A 26,493-nucleotide genomic window follows, 5' to 3' on the forward strand; every position below is an offset into this window, starting at 1 on the left:
AATATTTTTTTGCAAATGTAAAAAAATTAAAATACTCATTTCAATTACACTTTATTTTAAGGTGTCCGTGTTACAGTGTAATTATATTTAAAGTCTCCCTGTGGTGAAAATCAAGCTTTTAATGTTGTTTATGTGTCTTTGTGGTGTTTTTAATCTGCTTTAAGTCAAACCATGTGTAAATTCATCAGTCGACACCATTGCTGAGTATTTCCTCCTTAAAACTGCAGTGAACCAAAGACAGTCTCAAAAACACGCTTTGAAATCGCTGGTGTTTCTGACGTCACAAACTACCTTGTAACCAATCAGATCAACGTGTGATCGTCAACCAGTGGATCTCTGAGCTGAGTGAGTGAGTGGAGGCGGGGCTCATTTGCATATTCATAGAACCGCGCATACTAAATGAGGCAAGGGTGTCGAGTTACATTCAAGATATTTCAAGAACAGAAGACATTTTTTTTCAAGGAAAAACACCTAAATATGTCATTTTGGTGATCAAAGATGAGTTTTAAGAGATAAAAATATTGACTACAGGGAGACTTTAAGTATAATAATTAACTACATGTACTTACTATAGGGTTAGGGTGCGTTTAAGGTTAGTTGCATGTAATTATGCATAATTTATAGTTATTACTACAGTAACTACATGTAAAATGTGTAACAAGGACACTGTCAAATAAAGGGTAACACTTTACAATAAGGTTCATTAGTTAACACTAATGTATTAACTAACATCAACTAATTATGAGCAATACATTTGTTACTGTATTAGTTAATCTTTGTTAATATTACTTAATAAAAATCCAGCTGTTCATTGTTTGTTCATGTTAGTTCACAGTGCATTAACTAATGTTGACAAGATTTTAATAAAGTATTAGTAAATGTTGAAATTAACATTAACAAAGATTAATAAATGCTGTATGCGTGCAGTTCATGTTAGTTCATGCTAACGTATGTAGTTAACTAATGTTAACTAACGAACCTTATTGTAAAGTGTTACCCTCATTTCTACTGAGTTTAAGGATTAGTTCACCTTGCAACAGTGGCTCCAAAACACCATTCATGACTCCTTCCGGCAGAAACCTCCACTGAAACACGGAGTGATCCGCTCCGCCCGTGCTCAGCACCCACTGCAGGTCATGTGACCAGCGCACATTGGTCACATGGGCCGAGTGGCCGATGTATTTCTTGAATTTGGCAGCTAAAAGAATCAGAATTGTTAGCGCGCACACTGGATTATTTGTGCTTGGATCACAACGGGATAAGTCTGGATAACTAAAACAAAGCAAAGCAAACATTATAAACCGCACAGTGTGCACCGGCTCAAGCTGACCTTTCTTAAGACACGGGAATCTGAAGAGTTTGACCAGGCCGAAGTCGTCGCCCGTCACCAGAACGGCACTGCTGTAATTGGCGTCCACTGAATTGATGTCATTGACATTGGAATATTTAGGCCAGATGCCGTTCACCTCCGGCCCGAGAACACAAGTCCACGTCATCCAGTGGATTCCTTTGGCTTCCTCCTTCGGCAGGAACTTACCGGCTAAAAACACGGAACAATGGATTATCTTCAATTACACTGTAGTCAAGTCTCCTTCATTTATACAGTGCTTTTAACAATATAGACTGTTTCAAAGCAGCTTTACAGTGATAATAGGAAATTACAGTAACAGAGATTAATTTGGCTTTAATCCAAAAGCATCTCCTCCTCTTCCTCTTTCAATGTGCAAAATGTGTTTTAGGTGTCCAGATCAATACAGGACAATACAGGAAATTTACTAAATATCTTCATTGAACATGATATTTACTTAATATCCTCATGGTTTTTGGCATTAAAGAAACATTGATAATTTTGACCCATACACTGTATTGTTGGCTATTGCCTCAGATATACCTGTGCGACTCGAGACTGGTGACGTGATCCAGGGTCACACACATGATGACTCACAAGTTTAGTATTTGTGCTAAATCTGCACAGATTTGTCTTAAACGAACTTCACCAGCAAAGTGAGTAAACATACAAACACGCCAAATTGTCTCGTGATTTGACAGCGTGTTCATTTCAAACCCTGTTCATGGACATTATCACGAAAATATGAACTGTTTTCAACATAATCAGAAATGTTTCTTGAGCAGCAAATCATCATATTAGAATCATTTCTGAAGGATCATGTGACATTATAGTCCTTCACGTCTACTGTGATCTCCTGGTGGTAGATCCTTCTCCTATTTAGCACCAAAATCTGCAGACACACTCTGTCAGTTCAAAGCTAGACTAAAAACACATCTCTTTGACCTAGCATTCACATAATACATTATAGACTTCTATAATTCAATGTTAGGCTGCATAGATCAGGTCAGCCGGAACCGGAAACACTTCCCATAAATCCTGATGTACTCGTTACATCATAAGAAGAATGGCATCTACGCTAATATTAGTCTCTCTGTTTATCCCGAGGTTTACCACAGTCCGCCGGATCCAGGCTGTATCCAGATCTGATGAAGGACCTGCGCCTGGACACGACGACAACTATAATGATTAATTTTAAGGCCAGACAAGTAGTTTGTTGAGGGTTGATTTGTAGGGAACGACTACACGCCTGCGCACATACAGTGAGGAAAATAAGTATTTGAACACCCTGCTATTTTGCAAGTTCTCCCACTTAGAAATCATGGAGGGGTCTGAAATTGTCATCGTAGGTGCATGTCCACTGTGAGAGACATAATCTAAAAAAAAAAATCCAGAAATCACAATGTATGATTTTTTAACTATTTATTTGTATGATACAGCTGCAAATAAGTATTTGAACACCTGAGAAAATCAATGTTAATATTTGGTACAGTAGCCTTTGTTTGCAATTACAGAGGTCAAACGTTTCCTGTAGTTTTTCACCAGGTTTGCACACACTGCAGGAGGGATTTTGGCCCACTCCTCCACACAGATCTTCTCTAGATCAGTCAGGTTTCTGGGCTGTCGCTGAGAAACACAGAGTTTGAGCTCCCTCCAAAGATTCTCTATTGGGTTTAGGTCTGGAGACTGGCTAGGCCACGCCAGAACCTTGATATGCTTCTTACAGAGCCACTCCTTGGTTATCCTGGCTGTGTGCTTTGGGTCATTGTCATGTTGGAAGACCCAGCCTCGACCCATCTTCAATGCTCTAACTGAGGGAAGGAGGTTGTTCCCCAAAATCTAACAATACATGGCCCCGGTCATCCTCTCCTTAATACAGTGCAGTCGCCCTGTCCCATGTGCAGAAAAACACCCCCAAAGCATGATGCTACCACCCCCATGCTTCACAGTAGGGATGGTGTTCTTGGGATGGTACTCATCATTCTTCTTCCTCCAAACACGTTTAGTGGAATTATGACCAAAAAGTTCTATTTTGGTCTCATCTGACCACATGACTTTCTCCCATGACTCCTCTGGATCATCCAAATGGTCATTGGCAAACTTAAGACGGTCCTTGACATGTGCTGGTTTAAGCAGGGGAACCTTCCGTGCCATGCATGATTTCAAACCATGACGTCTTAGTGTATTACCAACAGTAACCTTGGAAACGGTGGTCCCAGCTCTTTTCAGGTCATTGACCAGCTCCTCCCGTGTAGTTCTGGGCTGATTTCTCACCTTTCTTAGGATCATTGAGACCCCACGAGGTGAGATCTTTCATGGAGCCCCAGTCCGAGGGAGATTGACAGTCATGTTTAGCTTCTTCCATTTTCTAATGATTGCTCCAACAGTGGACCTTTTTTCACCAAGCTGCTTGGCAATTTCCCCGTAGCCCTTTCCAGCCTTGTGGAGGTGTACAATTTTGTCTCTAGTGTCTTTGGACAGCTCTTTGGTCTTGGCCATGTTAGTAGTTGGATTCTTACTGATTGTATGGGGTGGACAGGTGTCTTTATGCAGCTAACGACCTCAAACAGGTGCATCTAATTTAGTATAATAAATGGAGTGGAGGTGGACATTTTAAAGGCAGACTAACAGGTCTTTGAGGGTCAATTTTAGCTGATAGACAGGTGTTCAAATACTTATTTGCAGCTGTATCATACAAATAAATAGTTAAAAAATCATATATTGTGATTTCTAGATTTTTTTTTTTAGATTATGTCTCTCACAGTGGACATGCACCTACGATGACAATTTCAGACCCCTCCATGATTTCCAAGTGGGAGAACTTGCAAAATAGCAGGGTGTTCAAATACTTATTTTCCTCACTGTATATTCAAACCCGCATACCTATAGACTGAACTCGTAATACGCATGTGCACGCCGTCAGCGTTCTCAGTGGTTCACGTTTTTGAAGTTTGCGCAGAAAGAACTTAAGAGTTTTCTGTTAGAGCGGTGTCGTGTTAGCGGCCCCTAAGTTAATAACTAATGATCGTTGCGACGGAAGTAAATCAATCAAACTAACTTTAGCTGGACAATAACTTTATTCTAGAGCTGCTGTAAAGCCAAACACTTTACTTTAATTTCCTATTATCAATGTAAAGCTACTTTGGGACAATCTACATTGTTAAAAGTGCTGTATAAATGAAGATGACTTGACTTGAGTGTCTAAGGTGTCTCTGTTAATTTCAAACCCTGTGTGTAACACTGACAACATGAAGCGTTGTGTAATAAATGGCACGTAAAGGATCTTACTTGGCATCCTGTAGAAGAACCGTTCTCCAGCGCCATCGTTGGTCTGCAGGAATCGGCTGTCCACGGACCAATCCAGGTGCGTTATGAAGCATGTGGACTTGTTGCACTCCCCCACTTTTTTATAGCGTTGGGCCACAGCGTAGATGTCCACAAACCCGTCGTTGGAGCCCACGGCCAAGTAAGATCCATCGGGAGAGAACTTGAGCTCGTGAATGACCTCCTTTCTGTCCTTGATGTGGACCACCTCCGTCATGTCCCTTAGACAGCAGGAGAAACTCTCAGCTTCTGCATGTGCATCTGAAATAATGAAGTGTGGTGATCTACAATCAGTTACCTGACCCGGAGAACGGTGAAAGAGCCGTCCTTCATGCCGAGAGCGAGCTGGGAGCCGTCGTTGTTGAAGGAAACACTGCGGACGGCCTCTTCCATGTTGCAGCGAGCGATTAATGTGTGTTCGGATAAACTCCACAGTCTGACGGCACAAACAACGGGCTTTTAGATGAAAATTAACCCAATATCACCTCTGTGCCCCCATACCACCTCGTCCTTTTATTTATTTAGATATTTATTTTTATATACTTTTGTTCTTTTGCTATTTATGTACCTGTATGTATGTATGTACGTATGTACGTATGTATGTATGTATGTACGTATGTATGCATGTATGTATGCATGTATGTATGCATGTATGTATGTATGTACGTATGTACAGTATGCATGTATGTATGTACGTATGTATGTATGCATGTATATATGTATGTATGCATGTATATATGTATGTATGTATGTATGTATGTATGTATGCATGTATGCATGTATGTACGTATGCATGTCTGATGTATGCATGTATGTACGAATGCATGTATATATGTATGTATGTATGCATGTATGCATGTATGTATGTACGTATGTATGCATGTATGTATGCATGTATGTATGTATGTATGTATGGATGTATGGATGTATGGATGTATGTACGTATGTATGCATGTATGTATGTATGCATGTATGTATGCATGTATGTATGTATACGTATGTATGTATGTACGTATGTATGCATGTATGTATGTATGTATGTATGTATGTACGTATGTATGCATGTATGTATGTACGTATGTATGTACGTATGCATGTATGTATGCATGTATGTATGTATACGTATGTATGTATGTATGTATGTATGTATGTATGGATGTATGTACGTATGTATGCATGTATGTATGTATGCATGTATGTATGCATGTATGTATGTATACGTATGTATGTATGTATGTATGTATGCATGTATGTATGCATGTATGTATGTATGCATGTATGTATGTACGTATGTATGTATGCATGTATATATGTATGTACGTATGTATGCATGTATGTATGCATGTATGTATGTATGTATACGTATGTATGTATGTATGTATGTATGTATGCATGTATGTATGTATGCATGTATGTATGTATACGTATGTATGTATGTATGTATGTATGCATGTATGTATGCATGTATGTACGTATGTATGCATGTATGCATGTATGTATGTATGCATGTATGTATGCATGTATGTATGTATGCATGTATGTATGTATGCATGTATGTATGCATGTATGTATGTATGCATGTATGTATGCATGTATGTATGTATACATATGTATGTATGTATGTATGTATGTATGTATGCATGTATGTATGCATGTATGTATGTATGTATGTACGTATGTATGCATGTATGTATGCATGTATGTATGTATGTATGTATGGATGTATGTACGTATGTATGCATGTATGTATGTATGCATGTATGTATGCATGTATGTATGTATACGTATGTATGTATGTATGTATGTATGCATGTATGTATGCATGTATGTATGTATGTACGTATGTATGCATGCATGTATGTACGTATGTATGTATGCATGTATATATGTATGTATGCATGTATATATGTATGTATGTATGTATGTATGTATGTATGTATGCATGTATGCATGTATGTATGTATGCATGTATGCATGTATGTAAGTATGCATGTCTGATGTATGCATGTATGTACGAATGCATGTATATATGTACGAATGCATGTATATATGTATGTATGTATGCATGTATGTATGTATGTATGTATGCATGTATGTATGTATGTATGTATGCATGTATGTATGTATGCATGTATAGGCCTGTCGCGATAGTCAATAAATCAATTAATCGCACGATAAAAAAAAATGAGCTCGATAATTTTTCCGGCCGCGATAATTCCATTTGCATGCTTGTTTGTTTTCCTCGTCTCTCTCTCTCTCTACCAAAGAGACTGGATGACCACTCTCAGTTCCTTTTAGCGTATAGGAGGAGTGAACCCTCTTGTCAGCTGCATGGTCTTTGTGTGGGGAGGCGGCGCCGCGGCGCTTGTCAGTCACATGGTCTTTGTACTGGATTAGACTGCTTGTGGCGTCTGCCGGGAGAGAGAGAAGACGCTAGTTGTGAGTTGGAGGGAAAAAAAGAAAAAGATGGAATTGGTTTCAAAGCCAAACCCGACAGCGAGCTCGATCTCATGAAAATGTGTATCTATACCACGAATGTTATTTCTCGTGCCATTTATACGCCAAAAATTGTTTTTGCGTGCATATGATATGCACTTTATGGCGTGTAATACACACGCACTCCTCACCCCTAATCCTAACCAAGTATTTTCAGTGCGTAGCATATACACGCAATAAAGTAGCCTACGTCTCCGTCTTCCCGACAGTAAATTACACAATCACTCAAGCGTTTGTTTAGTCGACAAAATAACAGGAGGACAGTGCAAAATGCTGTGGTATCCTGTTGAGGCTTTTTTTTTATTTGTTTACAAAGGTCCTGACCGGCAGTTTTGCCTGTTATGGAATGTATCACTATTTATGTCTGAGCCTAATGTTTAATATTTGTTGAAGTGCAATTTTGTTTACATCCATTTTGTTTATTGTTTTTGGTATTTATTCAAGTGAATTTTTTTGTTAACAGACACTGAGAGTCCATTGCTTTTATTGTTTTTGGTTGTTTTGTTCATTTTTTTGTGGATATTTAAAATGTTTTTCCTTTTTTAATGTTTAATATTCTTTAGAAATAAAAGTTTACAGATCTTTGAAAAGGTGTACCTGCATTATTATGCCATTATCATTATATTAGATGAAAATGGTCTCGAACGACAATATTATCGTTTATCGCAATAATTTCTTGGACAATTTATCGTCCAGCAAAATTTGTTATCGTGACAGGCCTATGCATGTGTATGCATGTATATATGTATGTATGTATGTATGTATCTGTATGTATAATATATATGTAGAACAATTCTCATTATATATACAATATACAGTATATATATATATATTGTATATAATGAGAATTGTTCTACATATATATTAGGAAACTTATAATAGAGATATACACATACTCAACACACACACTTCACATAATTACACGTATATCCTTTCTGTTTTATGTGTTTTGTATTGATGGTATCGTCTAACTGTATTCTGCTTTAATAATAATAAAAAAAGATAGAAAAGGTAAAAAAAAGAAAGGTATCAGAAAAATGGTGAAAGATGAAAATTAAAAGGGAAAACCCAACACATCACATTTCTAGCCATCTTAGCATTTCTAGCTCCATTCTACAGTGTGAGCTGATGTGGAATAGAGTGAATCCTCTGGACTGACCGCACAGATCGATCGTCGCTGCCTGTGACGGCCAGATGTTGTTTAGGATGCAGGTCGAGCGCCCAGAGTTCCCCTTCTGAGTGACCCTGCATGATCAACAGCGGCTTATCTCGCTCTCGCACCATCACCTCGAAGATCTCGCTGTCCTGAGTTCCTGCTAGGATCCGGTCCGCTCTCCAGCACACACTGCGGATGGACAGACCTGGAAGAGAAAGAGTCAATCTGGGGTGTGTTTCCCGAAACCATCGTTCCAATGAACATTCGGAAACAGCATCGCAGAGTTGTGTGTTTGAACGACAGATCTCGAGCTGTGGTTAGAAGAAGAGTTTCTAGATTACAAGACATGTGGACTCAATAAATCCTCATCTTGAGCAAAATAAGCAAACTAACATTCAGTGCAACCTGTGTCTTTTATTTAGAATACACACAAATGTCATTTACGTCTTTGAGTTTGTCAAGAGATTTAAAGCGTCGTTTTTGAAGAGTGCGCATGTGTGAACGTGCTCTAGTGAGTAAGAACGAGTCTATGATTGAATCTGGAAATAAAGCAAAATAACTGAGAAGAATGAGAAATAGTCCTCAGATGTCATGTCTGTAATTTATAGCAAAACATCTAGCGTTAATTCGATCTCAAACAGTTTCATTAAAAGAAGTTATCACTCCAACACATGCGTGAAATCATTAACTAACGTGGCTGAACGACCAATTTGTGACAATATGGTTTTGGGAAACAGTCGTGACTCGCTAGTTGATTTCTTCAACGATGCATCTGGTCACCGGATAATGAGGTTTGGGATTTGTGATATAGCTTTAGTCATGGCAGGCGCCACATTTAATTTTTAACAACTTCTATGGCATCTTCCCTAAATACGTCCATGTGATATTGGTGTCCGGGCGTCTTATCCAGCTTTAAGGAGCGTTCAGGGATCAGGACCAGTGTCCCTCAGTTTGCAAAAACAAGCAGATGTGAAATAATTATTTAAAAAATCTGGATTATCTTTGATATTGTGGTTTTATTTTAGAGTAATTTGTAAAATAAATGACTTGAATTATATGAACAATATTCAGTTAAATAAATATTATTCATCTGTTTTAGGATTTATTTTTACGTGATTTTTTTAAATATGGACGACTTAAAATATATTTATGATATTTATGATTTGTTTTTGGATTTTTAGAGTCATTTATAAAATAAACGACTTGAACTATATTAATAATATTAAATTATGTAAATAATATTAATCTGTTTTAGGATTTTTCTAGAGTGATTTTTAAAAATGGATGACTTAAAATATATTAATGATATTTAAACATATAAATAACGTTCATCTGTTTTGGGATTTTTAGAGTCATTTGTAAAATAAATTACTTAATTTATATTAATAATATTTAATAATGTAAATAATATTTATCTGTTTTGGGATTTTTTGTCATTTATAAAATAAATGACTTGAATTATATTAATAATATTCAATTGTGTAAATAATATTTATCCGTTTTAGGATTTTTAGAGTCATTTGTAAAATAAATGACTTGAATTATATTAATAATATTCAATTATATAAATAATATTCATCTGTTTTGGGATTTTCAATGTGTTTGTATCTGATGCATTTTCTGCATCAAATCAACCCTTTACTAAGGAGAAAAAATAGAGACTGTGGACAAAGAAAAATCCACACACAGAATTTAAACCAGTAACAGCGAACCACCGAGAAAACACCCCCAGTTAAGACACCTTACAACTCAAACAATTTTTTTCATGGTGCAATTAACAGAAGCAGAAAATACAAGCTTCACACTCAAAGGTGGTTTGCTGGTGTTTTCAGCAGGGCAGAATTTAATTGGCTCGTTAACTGAGTGTAAAACCCCCAAAACTCAAGCGATATGGCTGAAAAACTCAAAAACATGCCATATCGAAAGTCTAAATTGGACAAGCCAGCAAAATGTCAAATAAACAAACTCAGCGTGGATCGTTTGCCTTCGATTCACACTTTGGGAGAACTATGTCTAGACTGGACTGGTTTAAACTAAAACAGACCCAAACGAGTCAATAGTCATCGTCTAGTGAGAGTATATAAATATATGAAATGAATGTGGAGAGATGAGAATGTTTAAGTTCATGTGGAGATCTCAGGCTGGGATTGTCGGATGTGAGATTACTGGGCTGTGTTTCTCTCAGACTCTCAGCTAAACTTTATTGCTGTCTAGTATAAGCATATGAAGAAACGTTCTTTCCTGCAGGAAGCATTCGGCGAGGTTTGTTAAATCTGTGGAGATTTTGGTTTCAGACTGACCAGACCTGATCGTTTGTTATCCCACCCAATTATCTGACAGTGTTCTGCCGGGAAACCGGTGACGGCTTCATTACTACAAGACTAACATCCGCTGAAAACACTGTCACTCGGGCCGTGTAAGCGCAGGCGATGTTTCCATGGTGACTGGATCCCTTATAGACTGGCTTTCCCATATGGAGTCAAATCAATCTCTTCCTGTTTAAAACCGTCTGCTTTATTGATCAGATATTGATTTTGTAATCTAATGCAATTTCCTTGAAAAATGGTCAATTATGGAAGATGCATTTGTGGTTTGTTGCATGAAACCCCATGATTCTCACAAACGGAATCGCAGAATCCAGGAATAACGCAGAATGTCGCGGAATTTGGCCTCTGAATTAGTAGATGAAAAGTAGGGTGAATGTGTGAATATTAAAGCACAGAATCTCACAGGTCTTTACAACAACCCATCAAAATAAAAGTTTGGTTTAACTAATAATAACAACAATAATGCCCTTTATGAAAACATAATTTTTTAAGGAATATCACACAGTTGTTAAACAGTAAACCTCTGTTGTGCAGCAATTTGTTTGCCAAAAATGAGAGAAAACAGTTAAAAAATGTTTTTATTAAAGATCAATTAAATGGTTAAATTAGCAGTCATTTGATTACCACCGTTTTTGATAATAAATTTGTATTAAATCATCATTAAAACTTCAGAAAAAAGGGCACTAGTATTGCTAAAATTTTAACAAACTATTAAATTATTAAAGTTTTATGAATTCAATTGATTAAACGTCCTTTTTTATTATTAAAATCTATTAAACCATTAAAAACAGAATCCCGGGAAATTAAAAACACCTTTCAATGTGATTACGTAATGTGTGTCGCATCTCAGCTAGTGCAAGACCAGCATCTGTGGTTAAAAGTATATAAATGTTTATTTTTGTTATAAATGTCCGCTGGTTTGTCAAGATAAGACTCTTATTCCTCGGCTGGATCGTGTCGAGACTTTGAAGCTGCACTGAAACTCACATTTAAACCTTCAACCCGTTGGACCCCATTGAAGTCACTATATGGAGAAAAATACTGGAATGTTTTCCTCAGAAACATTCGACTGAAGAAAGAAAGACATGAGCATCTTGGATGTTGTGGGGGAGAGTAAATTATCAGGACATTTTTTTAATTCTGAAGTGAACTAATCCTTTAAACTTCTTCAAAATCCATGATATGTTCTTTAAAGTGATGTTTTTACCTTTATAACCCTGTTCCGCCTCCCTGAGGTCGATCTTGGTGATGGGTTTGAAATCCACATCCCACAGCCTCACACATCCATCACGCCCACCGGTGGCGAAGCCTTCTTCACACGAATGCATGCTGAAGATCCCAGCCTGAGAAACAAGAAGAGTTTACAAACAGGTCTGAACCGTCGACACATGTTGCTGATTTCACTAATGTTGCTGATTTCACTTATGTTGCTGATTTCACTAATGTTTATGCTACTGCATTCACTAATGTTGCTGATGTCACTAATGTTGCTGATTTCACTAATGTTGCTGATTTCACTAATGTTTATGCTGCTGATTTCACTAATGTTGCTGATTTCACTAATGTTTATGTTGCTGATTTCACTAATGTTGCTGAATTCACTAATGTTGCTGATTTCACTAATGTTGCTGATTTCACTAATGTTGCTGATTTCACTTATGTTGCTGATTTCACTAATGTTGCTGATTTCACTAATGTTTATGCTACTGCATTCACTAATGTTGCTGATGTCACTAATGTTGCTGATTTCACTAATGTTGCTGATTTCACTAATGTTTATGCTGCTGATTTCACTAATGTTGCTGATTTCACTAATGTTTATGTTGCTGATTTCACTAATGTTGCTGAATTCACTAATGTTGCTGATTTCACTAATGTTGCTGATTTCACTAATGTTTATGCTGCTGATTTCACTAATGTTTATGTTGCTGATTTCACTAATGTTGCTGATTTCACTAATGTTTATGCTGCTGCATTCACTAATGTTGCTGATTTCACTATTGTTTATGCTGCTGAATTCACTAATGTTGCTGATTTCACTAATGTTTATGCTGCTGAATTCACTAATGTTGCTGATTTCACTATTGTTTATGCAGCTGAATTCACTAATGTTCCTGATTTCACTATTGTTTATGCTGCTGAATTCACTAATGTTGCTGATTTCACTATTGTTTATGCTGCTGAATTCACTAATGTTCCTGATTTCACTATTGTTTATGCAGCTGAATTCACTAATGTTGCTGATTTCACTAATGTTGCTGATTTCACTATTGTTTATGCTGCTGAATTCACTAATGTTGCTGATTTCACTAATGTTTATGCTGCTGAATTCACTAATGTTGCTGATTTCACTATTGTTTATGCTGCTGAATTCACTAATGATGCTGATTTCACTATTGTTTATGCTGCTGAATTCACTAATGTTGCTGATTTCACTATTGTTTATGCTGCTGAATTCACTAATGATGCTGATTTCACTATTGTTTATGCTGCTGAATTCACTAATGTTGCTGATTTCACTATTGTTTATGCTGCTGAATTCACTAATGATGCTGATTTCACTATTGTTTATGCTGCTGAATTCACTAATGTTGCTGATTTCACTAATGTTTATGCTGCTGAATTCACTAATGTTGCTGATTTCACTAATGTTTATGCAGCTGAATTCACTAATGTTCCTGATTTCGCTATTGTTTATGCAGCTGAATTCACTAATGTTGCTGATTTCACTAATGTTTATGCTGCTGAATTCACTAATGTTGCAGGTGCAGGACGCAAACGACCATTGACCATCTGACCGCAGTGAACGATCATATAGCTGACATCTGGTGTGTATATGGTGGGAGAGCTGGTGTGTGATGTGTGAAGAGCTTCACTCACTCCGTGCGCTGCCTGTATGGTTCGTGTCAGATTCAGTCCTTTCCACACATAAATGTCTCCGTTAAGAGCTCCTGAATATGTCACTTCATCTTTCGCCGTTGCCAAGCACAGGATAGTTTGCAAGTCCCCCGTCTTTCCAAAAATCCCTCGTTTTGGCGTCAATGCATTGCCACATAATGTCCAAAACTATGAGACAAAAGAGTAATGATCCTCTGAAAAACAACTCCTGATTTAATTAACCATATCAAGACTTAAAGAGCACCTATTATGCTTTTGTTACATGTTAATCTGTATTTAGTGTGTAATGTTGCTGTTTGAGCATGATAAAGCTCCAGTTCTTCTCTATATCATTGTCAGTGTTTCTGAACTCCCTGAAATGCCTCCATTGTAGTCTTGAGTTTCTTCCGGGAACGAACACATCACAATATTCCTCATTTTCATACACAGAATAAAGGGGCGGGGCCTGGTTGAGTTAGTAATGTGTTAAACTGGCGGTTATGTTAAGTGGCGGGACATTTCCCAAACACACTCGAAGTGCTCGACCAATCATAACACACTGCTCCAGCCGACCAATCAGAGCACAGTGTGCTTTTCAGAAGGAGGGGCTTCATAGAGACAGGAACTAAACAGAGCGTTACTGACAGACTGGGAAGAGAGGAGCTGCAACAATGGAGAATATGAGGAGAATAATCAACATTCAAGCAGGAAAACCTGCTCTAGTAGAGCCTAGGGCACAATATGACCTCTTTAAAATATATTGCAGAGTACTAAATTTGACAGAATTTTCACTTTTGAGAATACTATTCCTTAAGTTTTTCAGTATGTTAATGCAGTTTTTTGATGTCTATGAAAAACATTGCATCTGCAGTAAAGACAAAAACAACAAAGGAAATAACGAATAAATTACAGCATCTTTCCGCTGATGCTTCATTTCTTTCTTTCCGAGAGCGCAGGAATCATCTTGGGTTGGAATGAACTTGTCTCAGGGGTTAGACTCACTTTAATGTGCTTGACTCCGCAGCTCACCAGCCTGTGCAGCACAAACGGGTCCCAGGAAATATCAAAGATCTGAAAGCGCAGCACAAAGAGGTGGAATAAACACGTCAACACCTCCACAACATTAGCACCAAACTTGATCACACAGAATAATCATAAATCAATGCACAAACAAACATGTACTAGGTACTGCATGACGTTTTTGAAAAATCCCTAACCATAAGCATGAGCAATAATTACAGTGATGCTTGCTAATTAGCTAATAATTTAACAATTTACAATAAGAACAATGCATGGAGCCTTTTATTCAACTATATTTTTCTTCTGTCCTTAATTTTAAACTATGCAATTTTCTTTTAGATAGTCTGATTCCTTCACTATTATATTTATAAAATCGTATAGCTTGAATGCATAATACACAAACAATGATGCACTAGGTATTGTATGAAGGTTTTGAGAAATCCCTAACCATAAGTATGAGCAATAATTATAGTCAAGCTTGCTAATTAGCCTATAATTTAACCATTTAATTGAATGATAACAACAATACATGAAGCCTTTTAATCAACATGATTTTTCTTCTTACCTAATATTTTTCAATAATAAACTATGCAATTATATTTCAAATAGTCTGATAAATTATACACATTGGATGCAATGCAAGTTGCTTTGGATAAAAGCATCTGTCAAATGCATACATTTAATTGTAAAGGATTAATGTACAAATGCAATAAGAACAATGTATGCATACAAGCTACAAACTATGCATTTATCTTTCGAACAGTCTGATTTCTTTATTATTGGCATTCATTATCTGCAAATAAACATAAGCATTCCTGTTGCTCAAACCGTAGAGCTTCATGTGTTTAAATCCCAGGGAATGCATGAACTGATATTCTGTATAACTTGAATGCAAAGTGGCTTTGGATAAAAGCATCAGCCAAATGCATAAATGTGAACTGCAAAAGATATAAATTACAAATTGCTTTTATATTCCATCGGCAGTTTAGATTTTGGCAGTCGTGCCAGTGCAGTTGTTGAGCTGGAACAGCAGAGACACACACACACACACACACACACACACACACACACACACACACACACACACACACAGAGCTGCAGGGTTTTAATGGCACCTTAGGGAGTTTTCTGGTGTCTGTGGATCTTCGCTAAGCTTTTCTGTCATCTCAGCTGTGCCTTCAGCCTGTGTGTGTGTGTGTGGGTGTGTGTGAGTGTGAGTGAGTGTTTCAGATTAGAAAACATACTCTATCTGTCAGTTCATGCATTGAAATGCTCCTCTGTACTGTAACATAACACAATAAGTTATTCATAACGCTCTTAACAGTTATCCATTCACATCACTGAGGTGTTGCATCTGTTGCTATGGAAACAGTCATACCATGTGTGAACCATATGCGTTTTTTAAACTTTGTGCACTAGACCTTCTGGCATTATAAATGAAATGCTGGACTGATATCGGCACGAAGATCAGTGCGTTCTGTCTTACCCTATCAGAATGTCCCGTGGCGGTGGCTAAGACACGCCCTTTTTTCCAGTCCCAAACGCACACCGTGTTTTTGGCATCAAGCCCCACCGACGCTAAACGCTGATTATTCAAATACAAATGACAGGAGAAAATAAGCAGTTAGAAGCAGTTACTAAATATGACAAAAAACATGTTAATATTCAACTGGACAATGATTTTGTTAGTCTCATTATATATACAAAAATATTTGAGAATGCCGCAACTGACCAATCAGAATCAAGTATTCCAGAGAGTCATTATAGGGGCTTTCACACCGGGTAGTTCTAGGAGCTTAGTTCTAGGAACGAGCCATCATGGTGGTTCCCCGAGAACTAATGGTTCCCCTAGGAACGTTTTCCAGGTTGCATTCGTAGGAACTCTGAAGTGACGTAAGACGCGCTTGTTGTTGGGACTTTTATTTTGACGGTCCTATAGCGCTGGTTTAGACCGACTCTGAAGTACGAGTAAATTAGTTCCTCCTAGAACTAAAATCGTTTCCTCCTCCGGTGCGAACGAGCCAATAACCGGGAACTTCCACCAATAATTCTAGGAACTATGAAAAGGTTCCTCCGGTGCGAAAGCTCCTTATATGAACGGATTCAGGAGTGTTTTGTCTCACCTGTCCGTCGGCGTCAAAGGCCAGACAAGCCACACCGTGTGTGTGAACGTCTCTCAGGATGGACACCGTCGTCAGTGTGTAAGAGTCCCACACACAGATATACGGATCCTTCCCAACCTGACCTGTGGCCACCTGGATCTTATCCGGATGCAGCGCTAGACTGAGAACACAAGAGATACACACTGTGAGTTACACCGAAAGAGCTCCTCTGAACCCCTCCACCTCCCCAGCTCCACCTGCCTAGATCTGCTGCGGGATTCATGTGTCTATTTATGCAACATCAATAATCAGCATCATCATCAATAATCAACAGCATCAAAAGCATCAGTAATTAGCATCAGCATCAATAATCAGCAGCATCAATAATAATCAGCAGCATCAATAATAATCATCAGCATCAATAATAATCAACAGCATCAAAAGCATCAGTAATTAGCATCAGCATCAATAATGAGCAGCATCAATAATAATCAGCAGCATCAATAATAATCAGCAGCATAGCAGATCTAAAAACATTAACATTGCCATATTCAATAACATGCTAAACTATTCAGAGTTGTCATGATCTATATCTATATCTATCTATCTATCTATCTATGTATGTATGTATATATATATATATATATATATATATATATATATATATATATAAAGAACAGCAAATTTAGAAAAATTATTTCATATTTCTATAAAATAATTCAAATATTATACAATATTTTTACTATATCAGTAGCCTACTTTTTTTTTTTTTGACAGAACAGATAATTTAGAACTTATTATTATTATTTTTTATCTTCTGATGTATGTGCCAGCCCACCAAAAAAATAAAAACCAATACAAACAAACAATCAAAAAGTGGCAGTTCTTGGCCCAAATAAAATGCGTCAAAAGTCTGAATATGAGACGTAAAGATGATCGTAAGGAATGAAATGAATCTCATTTAATCCAGAGCCATACATGAACACAGAAAAGTGGGATTATGTGACTAAATACACAAATGAAAGTGTGTGTGAGGAAGCCACAGCCGGATCAGCCCTGCATATATGAGACGAGTGCTTCTGTCAACACTGGCTCTCCGTTCACTTCTCCTCCAACAGGAAGATGATCATAAAGAGGAACAGAGCTGACTCTCTCCAAGGCAACGGCTCCGCCGCGGTGACGGCGCTCAGGGACGCTCTTCATGAGTCGAGGCAGACAAACCTGTCAGAGACTGAGATCGCTGCCACACACACACACATGTGGCCAGATCAGTCCAATTATTTTGCCAAAATAAAGACAGCAAATGCTAATTTGTTTCTGTTGACATATTTAGTTTTGTAACAAGAAGTTCAGTCAATAGTTGAGCCCTTTAGTATAATAACTTTAGTATTATTTATAGGCTATTACAGTATTTATAATAATTTTGAATTAGTTTATATATATATATATATATTTGTAAAATGTATATATAGAATTAATTCATTGTTATTATAGTAAATTATCACCTTTTTAAATTGTAGTAATTTTTATTTTGTTTCATTTCATTTTTAAATGTTACTATTTTTCATTATGGTAATTTTACCTTGTTTAAATAGTTAGTCATAGTCATCTATATTTAATTTTATTTCTTATTATTAATTAATGTAGTATTATTTATTTACTATTGCAGCATTTATCATTATTTTAAATATTTTTTTTTAAATATGTTTAACATTTCAATACAGAATTAATTAATTGTCATTATTGTAATTTTAGATTTTAAATTTTAGTGTTTTTTGTTATCGTAATTTTACCTTTTATTTGTTTTTCATTATTATTATTTATATACTATTACAGTATTTATTAATATTTTAAATTAGCTTTAATTTTTTTAAATAATTTCCAGTTTTAAGTTTTAGTTTAAGGTTTAGTAGAGTTATGTGCTCTTGTTGTTTTTTTGAAAGTTTTTGTTTGTTTTACATTTCTATATAGCTTTAATTATATATATTATTACGATTACCGAAAAAGAGTTTTAATATTTTTAGTTAACAAATATTACTGTGGTAAAAGGTTTGCCATGCATTGCCTCGGTCAGTTTATTGCTTTAATAAATATAATGCATGATAATAGCAGGAGCAAAGTGCAGATTCACAGTGATTTACAGTAAAAGAGAGCATGACATTCACTACAGTCCCAGCAGGGGCAACGGGGCAGGAGTTTCCTCTCAATCGCAGATCAAAGGCTGATTAAACAGGGCTAAACTGCCTCAGTGTGTGTGTGTGTGTGTGTGTGTGTGTGTCAGAGAGTTGCAGAACGATCAAAGTCTCTCCATGTCCACTGGCATAAAACCCCAGCCAGCAGCTGTGCTGTGTGCCAATGCGGTTATGTGCTGCCATCAAGCCTGTGTGTGTGTGTGTGTGTGTTACCACATATGTGCAAGTAACAACCCACAGCGAGGAAAAATCACTAATGAGATCGCTTAAATATCTTAATTGCTTCTCCTAGACAGCAATGACATTAAATCACCAAGACTGTTGCTTAAAGGGCCGATATTTAAGACTTTTCATGCATTAATCGCTTTTTTATCGCCAGTGTGTGAACAGCTTGCACTTAAAAACGAGATCTTCCCCGACTCCTTATGTTATCTATGAAAGCCTGTAGACTGATGTTTATGTGAAGAACTCGGGTCGTTTTTGCCTGGAAAATCTAAAGCATGAGAGCCTTGTATCTGTTCAATGACACACGAAACGAACGAATGCTTATACAATGTTCAGGATAATATTCTGAACGAGCCGTTCTTCTGTAATGTTAATGTGTGTCATGGATTCATTCAAGCTATAGTCTCTCATAGTCAGATCTATATAGTCTACAGTCTCAAATATACTTTATAATCAGACTATCATAACAGTGTGATTTTAATGAGCTCATCTGTCGACATGATGAATCTCAGATCTGATGTAAACACACACATCACTATGATCAGATGCTTCTGAACTGATGCTTTCTCATTTCTGTGTGTTTATTCTGTTTTTGAGAGGAAAGAACAACACAAATTTACATATTCATCTAAAAATCTCTCTCATCAGTGGACGGCGTTGGGATGTTCGTTAACAGTATATCACTGTAAAAGTATTTATTTTTACTTCTATGTGATGAAGGAGTGCGAGCACAAGCAGTCAGAGCTGCAGTTCCACTGAACGGCCACCGGTGGCGCTATAGCACGGGTTTCTCAATTCTACATATAGAGCTTTTAAAAGTCAAAATGACATTAAAACTGACCCATTGACTTTATAAACATCAATTTATCATACATTTTTACCATCCAATCAAACTCTTTCCCATCATTGAATATAATTTTACTTCCTCTAATGTGAAATGCATCACTTAAACCAGTGTCATTTTAGCATCTTTATATACTATGATAGTACTATTTATTAATATTTTGATATATTTTCATTTTAAGTTTTGTATTATTCTTTTATCATTATTATTATTTGTACATATTTCTCTATAGCTTTAATGTATTATTTTATTTCAGTTTTAATGTCATTTTAGTTCTTCAACTTAAAATGAGTTCACTTAGTTGCCACAACAACATTTCTAATTGTCATCAGTTTTTTGTTTTCATCTAATATTTATATTTTCATGTTATTTCAATTAAAGATGTTTTTAATAGATTTAGTTACCAATATCAACAACAGTCTAAAACCCAAGAAACCAAATCTTCAATCAAAGCCTGAGATCTCAATATGAGCTCCAACATTTCTCACACATTCATTTTACTGCTAATTCTTGCATTTCAATAAACCCCTAAAAACTATATATGAAGCTTTGTCGTATATGCAACTCATTTCACACGGTTTATGCAACAGTATCAAGGACACACAACACGACGAGTTTTGCACAGGGAATCTAGTTTGTCTATTTTCATTACTCCGAAAACAAAGACAAAGTTCATCATAAATGAATCATAAGTGTGAAACTCCATTAAGCGTGTGAGCGATGAAAGAGGAAAGAGGAGAAACAGTGAGCGTGACTTTAACATCAGCGGCTCTGAAAGCCCAGCAGCTGCAGCTCATTGATCGAATCAAGGCTTTTCACACTCCAGATAAAAGAGTGTGTGAAAAACATCAGATATCGCAGCAAAATCTAATACTCAACGCTTTGGAACAGATGTTTCGGCTTGAATAGAGTCCGATGAATCTCGCAAAACACACACGTTAATACAAAGATTTGAAATTGTATATTGCATAAAATAAATAGAGTGTTTATTTGTGCAATTCTGTTTAATTGAAGAAGAATAAAAAAATCACTCAGAAATTGCTAGTAAATTTCACAAATAATTACAAAGAAAAATCAAAGAACGTTTTGCTAACATATTTCCAGAATATTTCCTGAACATTCAAAACGTCCAGTTTTTTAACTCTTTCCCCGCCAGCGTATGCTGTTTAATGTTTGATGATCGTGTTATTTTCATAGACTGTAAAAAAATATGGACGTAGTGTCCGTGACGTCACCCCTAGGTTTCTGAAGCCTAAAGTGGGCGTGGCCGACCGTCGCCATCTTGGCAGCGTGTCACTCCCGAATTTATTTTTACAGTCAGACAATGAGCTGAGGTAACGTGACGGCTAACAGACAGCAGACAAACGGCTAATGATGACTGATGACCACAGCAGCGGGAATCCACCTGTCACTAAAAAGTGGACACACCCTTAATTATGCAGAAATTTAAGGCATAATATAATGTAAACGGATGAGTTATAAAAAAATTCACCCCCCTCACAGTCGTCATGAAGGGCAACATTAGCAATATAGACCAAAGCCACTTGTTGCTCCAGGCTGTAAACATGTGTTTTTCTGCTGTAAAGATGAGCATTTCAACATGGGGGAGATGCAGATTTGACTCACTTCTGCAGCCAGCCTCAAGTGGCCAGTCGATGAATTGCCGTTTAATTCACTTTCGTGTTGGTTTCAAGAGAGAGACTGGGGCCCTGTCCCAAATGGCACCCTAAGCACTCGTGGTCTTCCTACGAGTCCGCACTTTCGTGACGTAACGCTGCTTTGACTGTCGGGAAGAAGTGCGCATCGAGGGCACATATCGACCGCAATGGGGGCACTCGCGAGCACCCTTCTGAGGCCTAAAATGACAAATGGGACACCCTATGGTCTCATGGACTTAACGGACACGCGCACGCGGCACAAGACCGAAAGTGCATATGAAGTGTGCCATTTGGGACAGGGCCAGGGACGTTGCCGCTTGGTTATTTCACGTGTGTCAGCAACGCTTCTATCGCTTGTTTCTGCTTCTTCTTCTCCTGTGTTTTGATCTGGAGATTCTGAACTCTTTCAGTAGATGTGTAATAGCGCCCCCTACAGTATAACACTGGAAACACGGACTGACGGAAAAGTTTGTCAATGGCGTGGAAAGAGTTAAATGTTTTATGAACTAAGGGAACATTCCACTTTAAAATTGTGCAATTGTTACTTATGAATGTTCTCTGAAACAAGCAGCAACATTTAAATAATGTTAGATGAACTAAAACTTTTCAGAAAAAACGTTCCACGAATGACGCTAACGTTTTGAGAACATTATTAAAGACAAAATAACTTTGAATTAACGATCCTGGAAGAACATTTGCCTTCAAAGTTCTGAGAACGTCCATTGAATTGAACTTGCAATTTTGACGTAAAGACTGAAATAGTATTAAACTTCCAAAAATATATTTTTTACAGTGTTGATGATGCTAAAATTAATCACTGTAAAAAAATGTTTCTGCCTTACGCATCTAAGTTGATTGTACTTAAATATATAAGTCATTTCAACTTAAATTACATTTACTGACTTGAATGTGTTGAAACTTGTATAACTTAAGTTATAAATGGCTTAACTTATTTTGATGAGTTAAAGCAATGTAAAAACACATGTTGTCACGACTTATAATTTCATTTTTCACAGCACACTTCAAAGAGAATCTAAAATACAAGGAAATCTAAAGACAAGGACAAAAGGAATTAATTATCATGATGAGAATAATATCTCAATGCAAAAACATGCACAGTGTAATTTCTTGTTACAATACAATTTCTTGTCTTTTCCCGGACATGTTTCCATCAGCATGTGTGCGGATGGTCATGTGTTTCAGGACGCCTGTGGGCGATTACCCATGACCCTCTCTGGGTCGAGTGCTGGACCCCTGTGAGTCAGTGAACAGCTGAAGGATTCTGGGAAGGATCTGCAGTCAAATGAACACCAGTGACTGTCAGCCTACAGGGAAGAAGCTGAGAGGGAAAATGAAGAGTGGATGATAAGCATGCCAGAGCGAGAGAGAGAGAGAGACAGAGAGAGAGAGAGAGAGAGAGATGTGCTGAAGTCTTTGTGCAGTGAAGTGGGACGTCTGACCGCTGTCGTGACAAGAGCGCATTCGGAAATGCCAGAAATAATTCCAGCTGTCTGAGACCTGCAACCAGCCAAAGGTTTTTGATGCGATGCTAAACAAAGAAATACTAGTCTTAAGCATAATATACAGTAAGATCAAAACCACAAGAATAACTGACAACACTGCAAAAAAATGATGTTCTTCCTCAGTATTTCTGTCTTGCTTTCCAGCACATACCTGTATGTGACCCTGGACCACAAAACCAGTCACATGGGTCATTTTTTTGAAATTGAGATTTATACATCATCTGAAAGCTGAATAAATAAGCTTTCCATTGATGTGTGGTTTGTTAGGATAGGACAATATTTGGTCGAGATACAACTATTGTAAATCTGGAATCTGAGGGTGAAAAAAAATCGAAACATTGAGAAAATCTCCTTTAAAGTTGTGCATTTATGTTCACGATTGTGCAGAATTCACTCACAGAAATACATGTTTTATATATTTACGGTAGGAAATTTACTAGAAAAGAAAAAGAAAAAAATCGATAAAAGAAAAATCGATAATTTTGACCCATACAATGTATTGTTGGATATTGCCAACAATTTGCCAACTAATTGTGACGTTTTATCTCAGAATTGCGTGATATAAAGTCAGAATTGTGAGAGATATAAACATGCAATTCTGAGATAAAAAGTCAGAATTGAGACAATTACCTTTTTTATTTTTTGTTCTGCTGCGGAAACAAGCTTCCATATAAAACAGACACCTTTACTGATATGAAGCTGTAATAGTCTAATTAATTAATCAACAGCTCGATTAAGAGTCTAAAATGCATCAACGGTGCAGTGGTATAAATTAATTTAAATTTCTATCACTTAAAATCAAATTAAATTAAATCTCAAGAAGCTCAAGAAAATAATAATTCTGTGCTATTTTTAAGAGCTGCAGAAAGCAGAGAGAGAGCAGGGGTCTGATCATTAGAATAATGCAATTATGAACGCATCTCCAACGACGAGAGCTTTAATGAAATGATTGTTTTAATCGTAATGAGCTCTGAAAATCATGCATATACAAAACCACCACGAGACATCTGAGCGTGTCAGTCCCGGGTTACACGAGTCTGAGCTCACAGTGAATCAGGAGCGTCTGCCTCCTCAAACGCTCAGCTGAAGAGACCCGACACTCGCCCTTCATGAACACGGACTCAAACAGAGCGTCGTTACTTCAGTCAGCACACATGTGCTATTAATCTAGACATTAAAGGGTTAGTTCACCCAAAAATGAGATAATTCTGTCAGTAACAGGCAGAGGTGGACAGTAACAAAGTAAATTTACTTGAGTACTGTACTTAAGTACACTTTTTGAGTATCTGTACTTTACTTGAGTATTATTTTTTCCGGAAACTTTTTACTTTAATTTCACTACATTTGAAAGACAAATATCGTACTTTTTACTCCACTACAAATCTGTCAAGGTCCTTGAGTAGAAAGTAACATCAGTCAGGGATGATTTTGGTTGCAGGGGTTGCATTTGCATGAAAGTCGGGTTGACGTCAGAACCCTGCATCTGATTGACATCAGAACCCGACGTCAGATTGATGTTGGATATTGATTGAAAATAAAAGTCGGGTTGACGTCAGAACCTGACTGATGTTGGTTTCTGACGTCAACCCGATTTTCATTTTCAACCACAATACAACGCCTGTCCAACGTCGGAGATCAACGTCAATCTGACATTGGATTCTGACATAAACCTGATTTTAATTTTCAACGTTGGGTTTGGTTTTCTAAATGCGACTTTTGTCACTTTTTTGGAGCACACTAGCTTATAGATAACAGTAAGGCTAACATATTCATACTAAAAGCCAAAAAACTTTAAATAGGGCAATATTTGAGGGAACAGCCATTTGGGTGTCCGAAACCATTGTGGACGTTATTGAGTGACTTATTCAATCTCATATTCAATCCCACTACTGGAACTGTGTTCTTGAAATAAATGTGATATTGATATGAGGGCAGGCATAGATTCAGAGGCATACGGTACTTTAAGTATTACATACAACAATAATAAAACAATGCATTGACATTTACTTTTTACTTTTGATACTTAAGTATTTTTAAAAACGAGTACTTCTGTACTTTTACTTAAGTAAGAATCAGTCTTTACAACTTTTACTTGTAACGGAGTAATATTTGACCAGTAGTATCTGTACTTTCACTCAAGTAAGGAAGTTGTGTACTTCGTCCACCTCTGGTAACAGGCCCGGCTCCAGATATGAGATGAAAGGTGGGCCAAGTCATGGTCCAGGTGGGCCGGGTGTATTATTATTATTTTATATATATATATATTTTGCTACTATTTAGAAATAAAAATGTTTACCAGGTTTATTTTTACATTCTCTCTTTTTGCGTTTGTAATATATATATTTTTACCCCTTAACAGATCCTGTATCAATTAAGTAACTTTAGATTTGATAAAAAGGGACAGGTCTTTTAAAATAACTATTTACATCACTATACCATTTACAACATCAGCTACAGCTGTAGTTACAAACTAAAAATGTTAATTTTATCTGAAATGCTGTTTTTCTTGAGAATTATTCTCACGTCTGTTAATGTAGTATAACATTACAGATTTTTGTCCATTGTTATTTTTTGCATTTTTATTTTTACATTCTTATGTATATTTAGAATCTTTTTTTATTTTTTTTATTTTTCCACACAACAGATCTTATATCAGTTTAGTAACTTTAGATTCGAAGAAAACGGGGCAGGTCTTGAAAAAGATCTACTTACATCACTATAATTTACAACATTAGCTTTCTACTCATTTTAGAGAATTCTGTTACAAACTCATCCATGTCCATTTCATGTGTTATTGCTTTTTCATGAGCTAAAAACACAAGGTTTTCCTTTTGGAACAAGAAATCTGTGCATGTTGTGTTTTATTAGGCTACAGAGTGTGGTAACTCTCGATTACAAGTCATCATGAAGATTCAAACTTCGCAGGAAGTTTGATTGACAGGCGATCTGACCAATCATAATCCGCCATCTGCGTCCGACAAAGCAGTCAGGAGAATTAGTAGATTAACGTTGGAGGATTTGAACTTGAATAACGGCGTGTACTGACATCTTTCCACGGTTAAAACAACATTCCTTCTGATGTTCATTTACTGTATGTTTATTTGATGCTATAAATGAACTAGAAGGAAGAGATGATCGGTTCACCAGCAGCTTTAACTGAGGCTCTACAGCGATCTGTCAGACACATTAAAGAGCCACAAAACGGTATTTATTTTTTAAATTGCGTTAAAAAATGACCAAATTTGAAAGTTGAGACTTTGTTTCATATTAAAAGTAACCTGATCTGTCCTGTCTGTGTCCTTTCTGCTCCACGATGTATGTTTCACTGCATAAGAACATGGTGTGTAGCGTGAGAGCAGCAATTGAATATTGAAGATTGAACAATTTTGTGATTAGCTGTT

General features: G+C 36.8%; 1 protein-coding gene across 2 annotated transcripts in view; it reads right to left on the reverse strand.

Moving 5' to 3' along the window:
* The window catches only part of eml6 (EMAP like 6), a 73,017-nt gene that overhangs the window by 38,424 nt on the left and 8,100 nt on the right, over positions 1–26,493 (reverse strand). For both annotated transcript variants that reach the window (XM_084101739.1, XM_084101738.1), the window contains exons 2-11: positions 16,672–16,831; positions 16,035–16,133; positions 14,531–14,599; positions 13,532–13,717; positions 11,859–11,994; positions 8,328–8,529; positions 4,971–5,108; positions 4,637–4,893; positions 1,331–1,540; positions 1,031–1,198 (exon numbers count right to left, since the gene is read on the reverse strand). In XM_084101739.1, the coding sequence (XP_083957865.1) occupies positions 1,031–1,198; positions 1,331–1,540; positions 4,637–4,893; positions 4,971–5,108; positions 8,328–8,529; positions 11,859–11,994; positions 13,532–13,717; positions 14,531–14,599; positions 16,035–16,133; positions 16,672–16,831 (1,625 nt within the window). The remainder of the gene's footprint in view (positions 1–1,030; positions 1,199–1,330; positions 1,541–4,636; positions 4,894–4,970; positions 5,109–8,327; positions 8,530–11,858; positions 11,995–13,531; positions 13,718–14,530; positions 14,600–16,034; positions 16,134–16,671; positions 16,832–26,493) is intronic.

The sequence above is a fragment of the Abramis brama genome (assembly GCF_963993115.1).
Source record: "Abramis brama genome assembly, chromosome: 23".
In the NCBI taxonomy this organism is placed as follows: Eukaryota; Metazoa; Chordata; class Actinopteri; order Cypriniformes; family Leuciscidae; genus Abramis; species Abramis brama.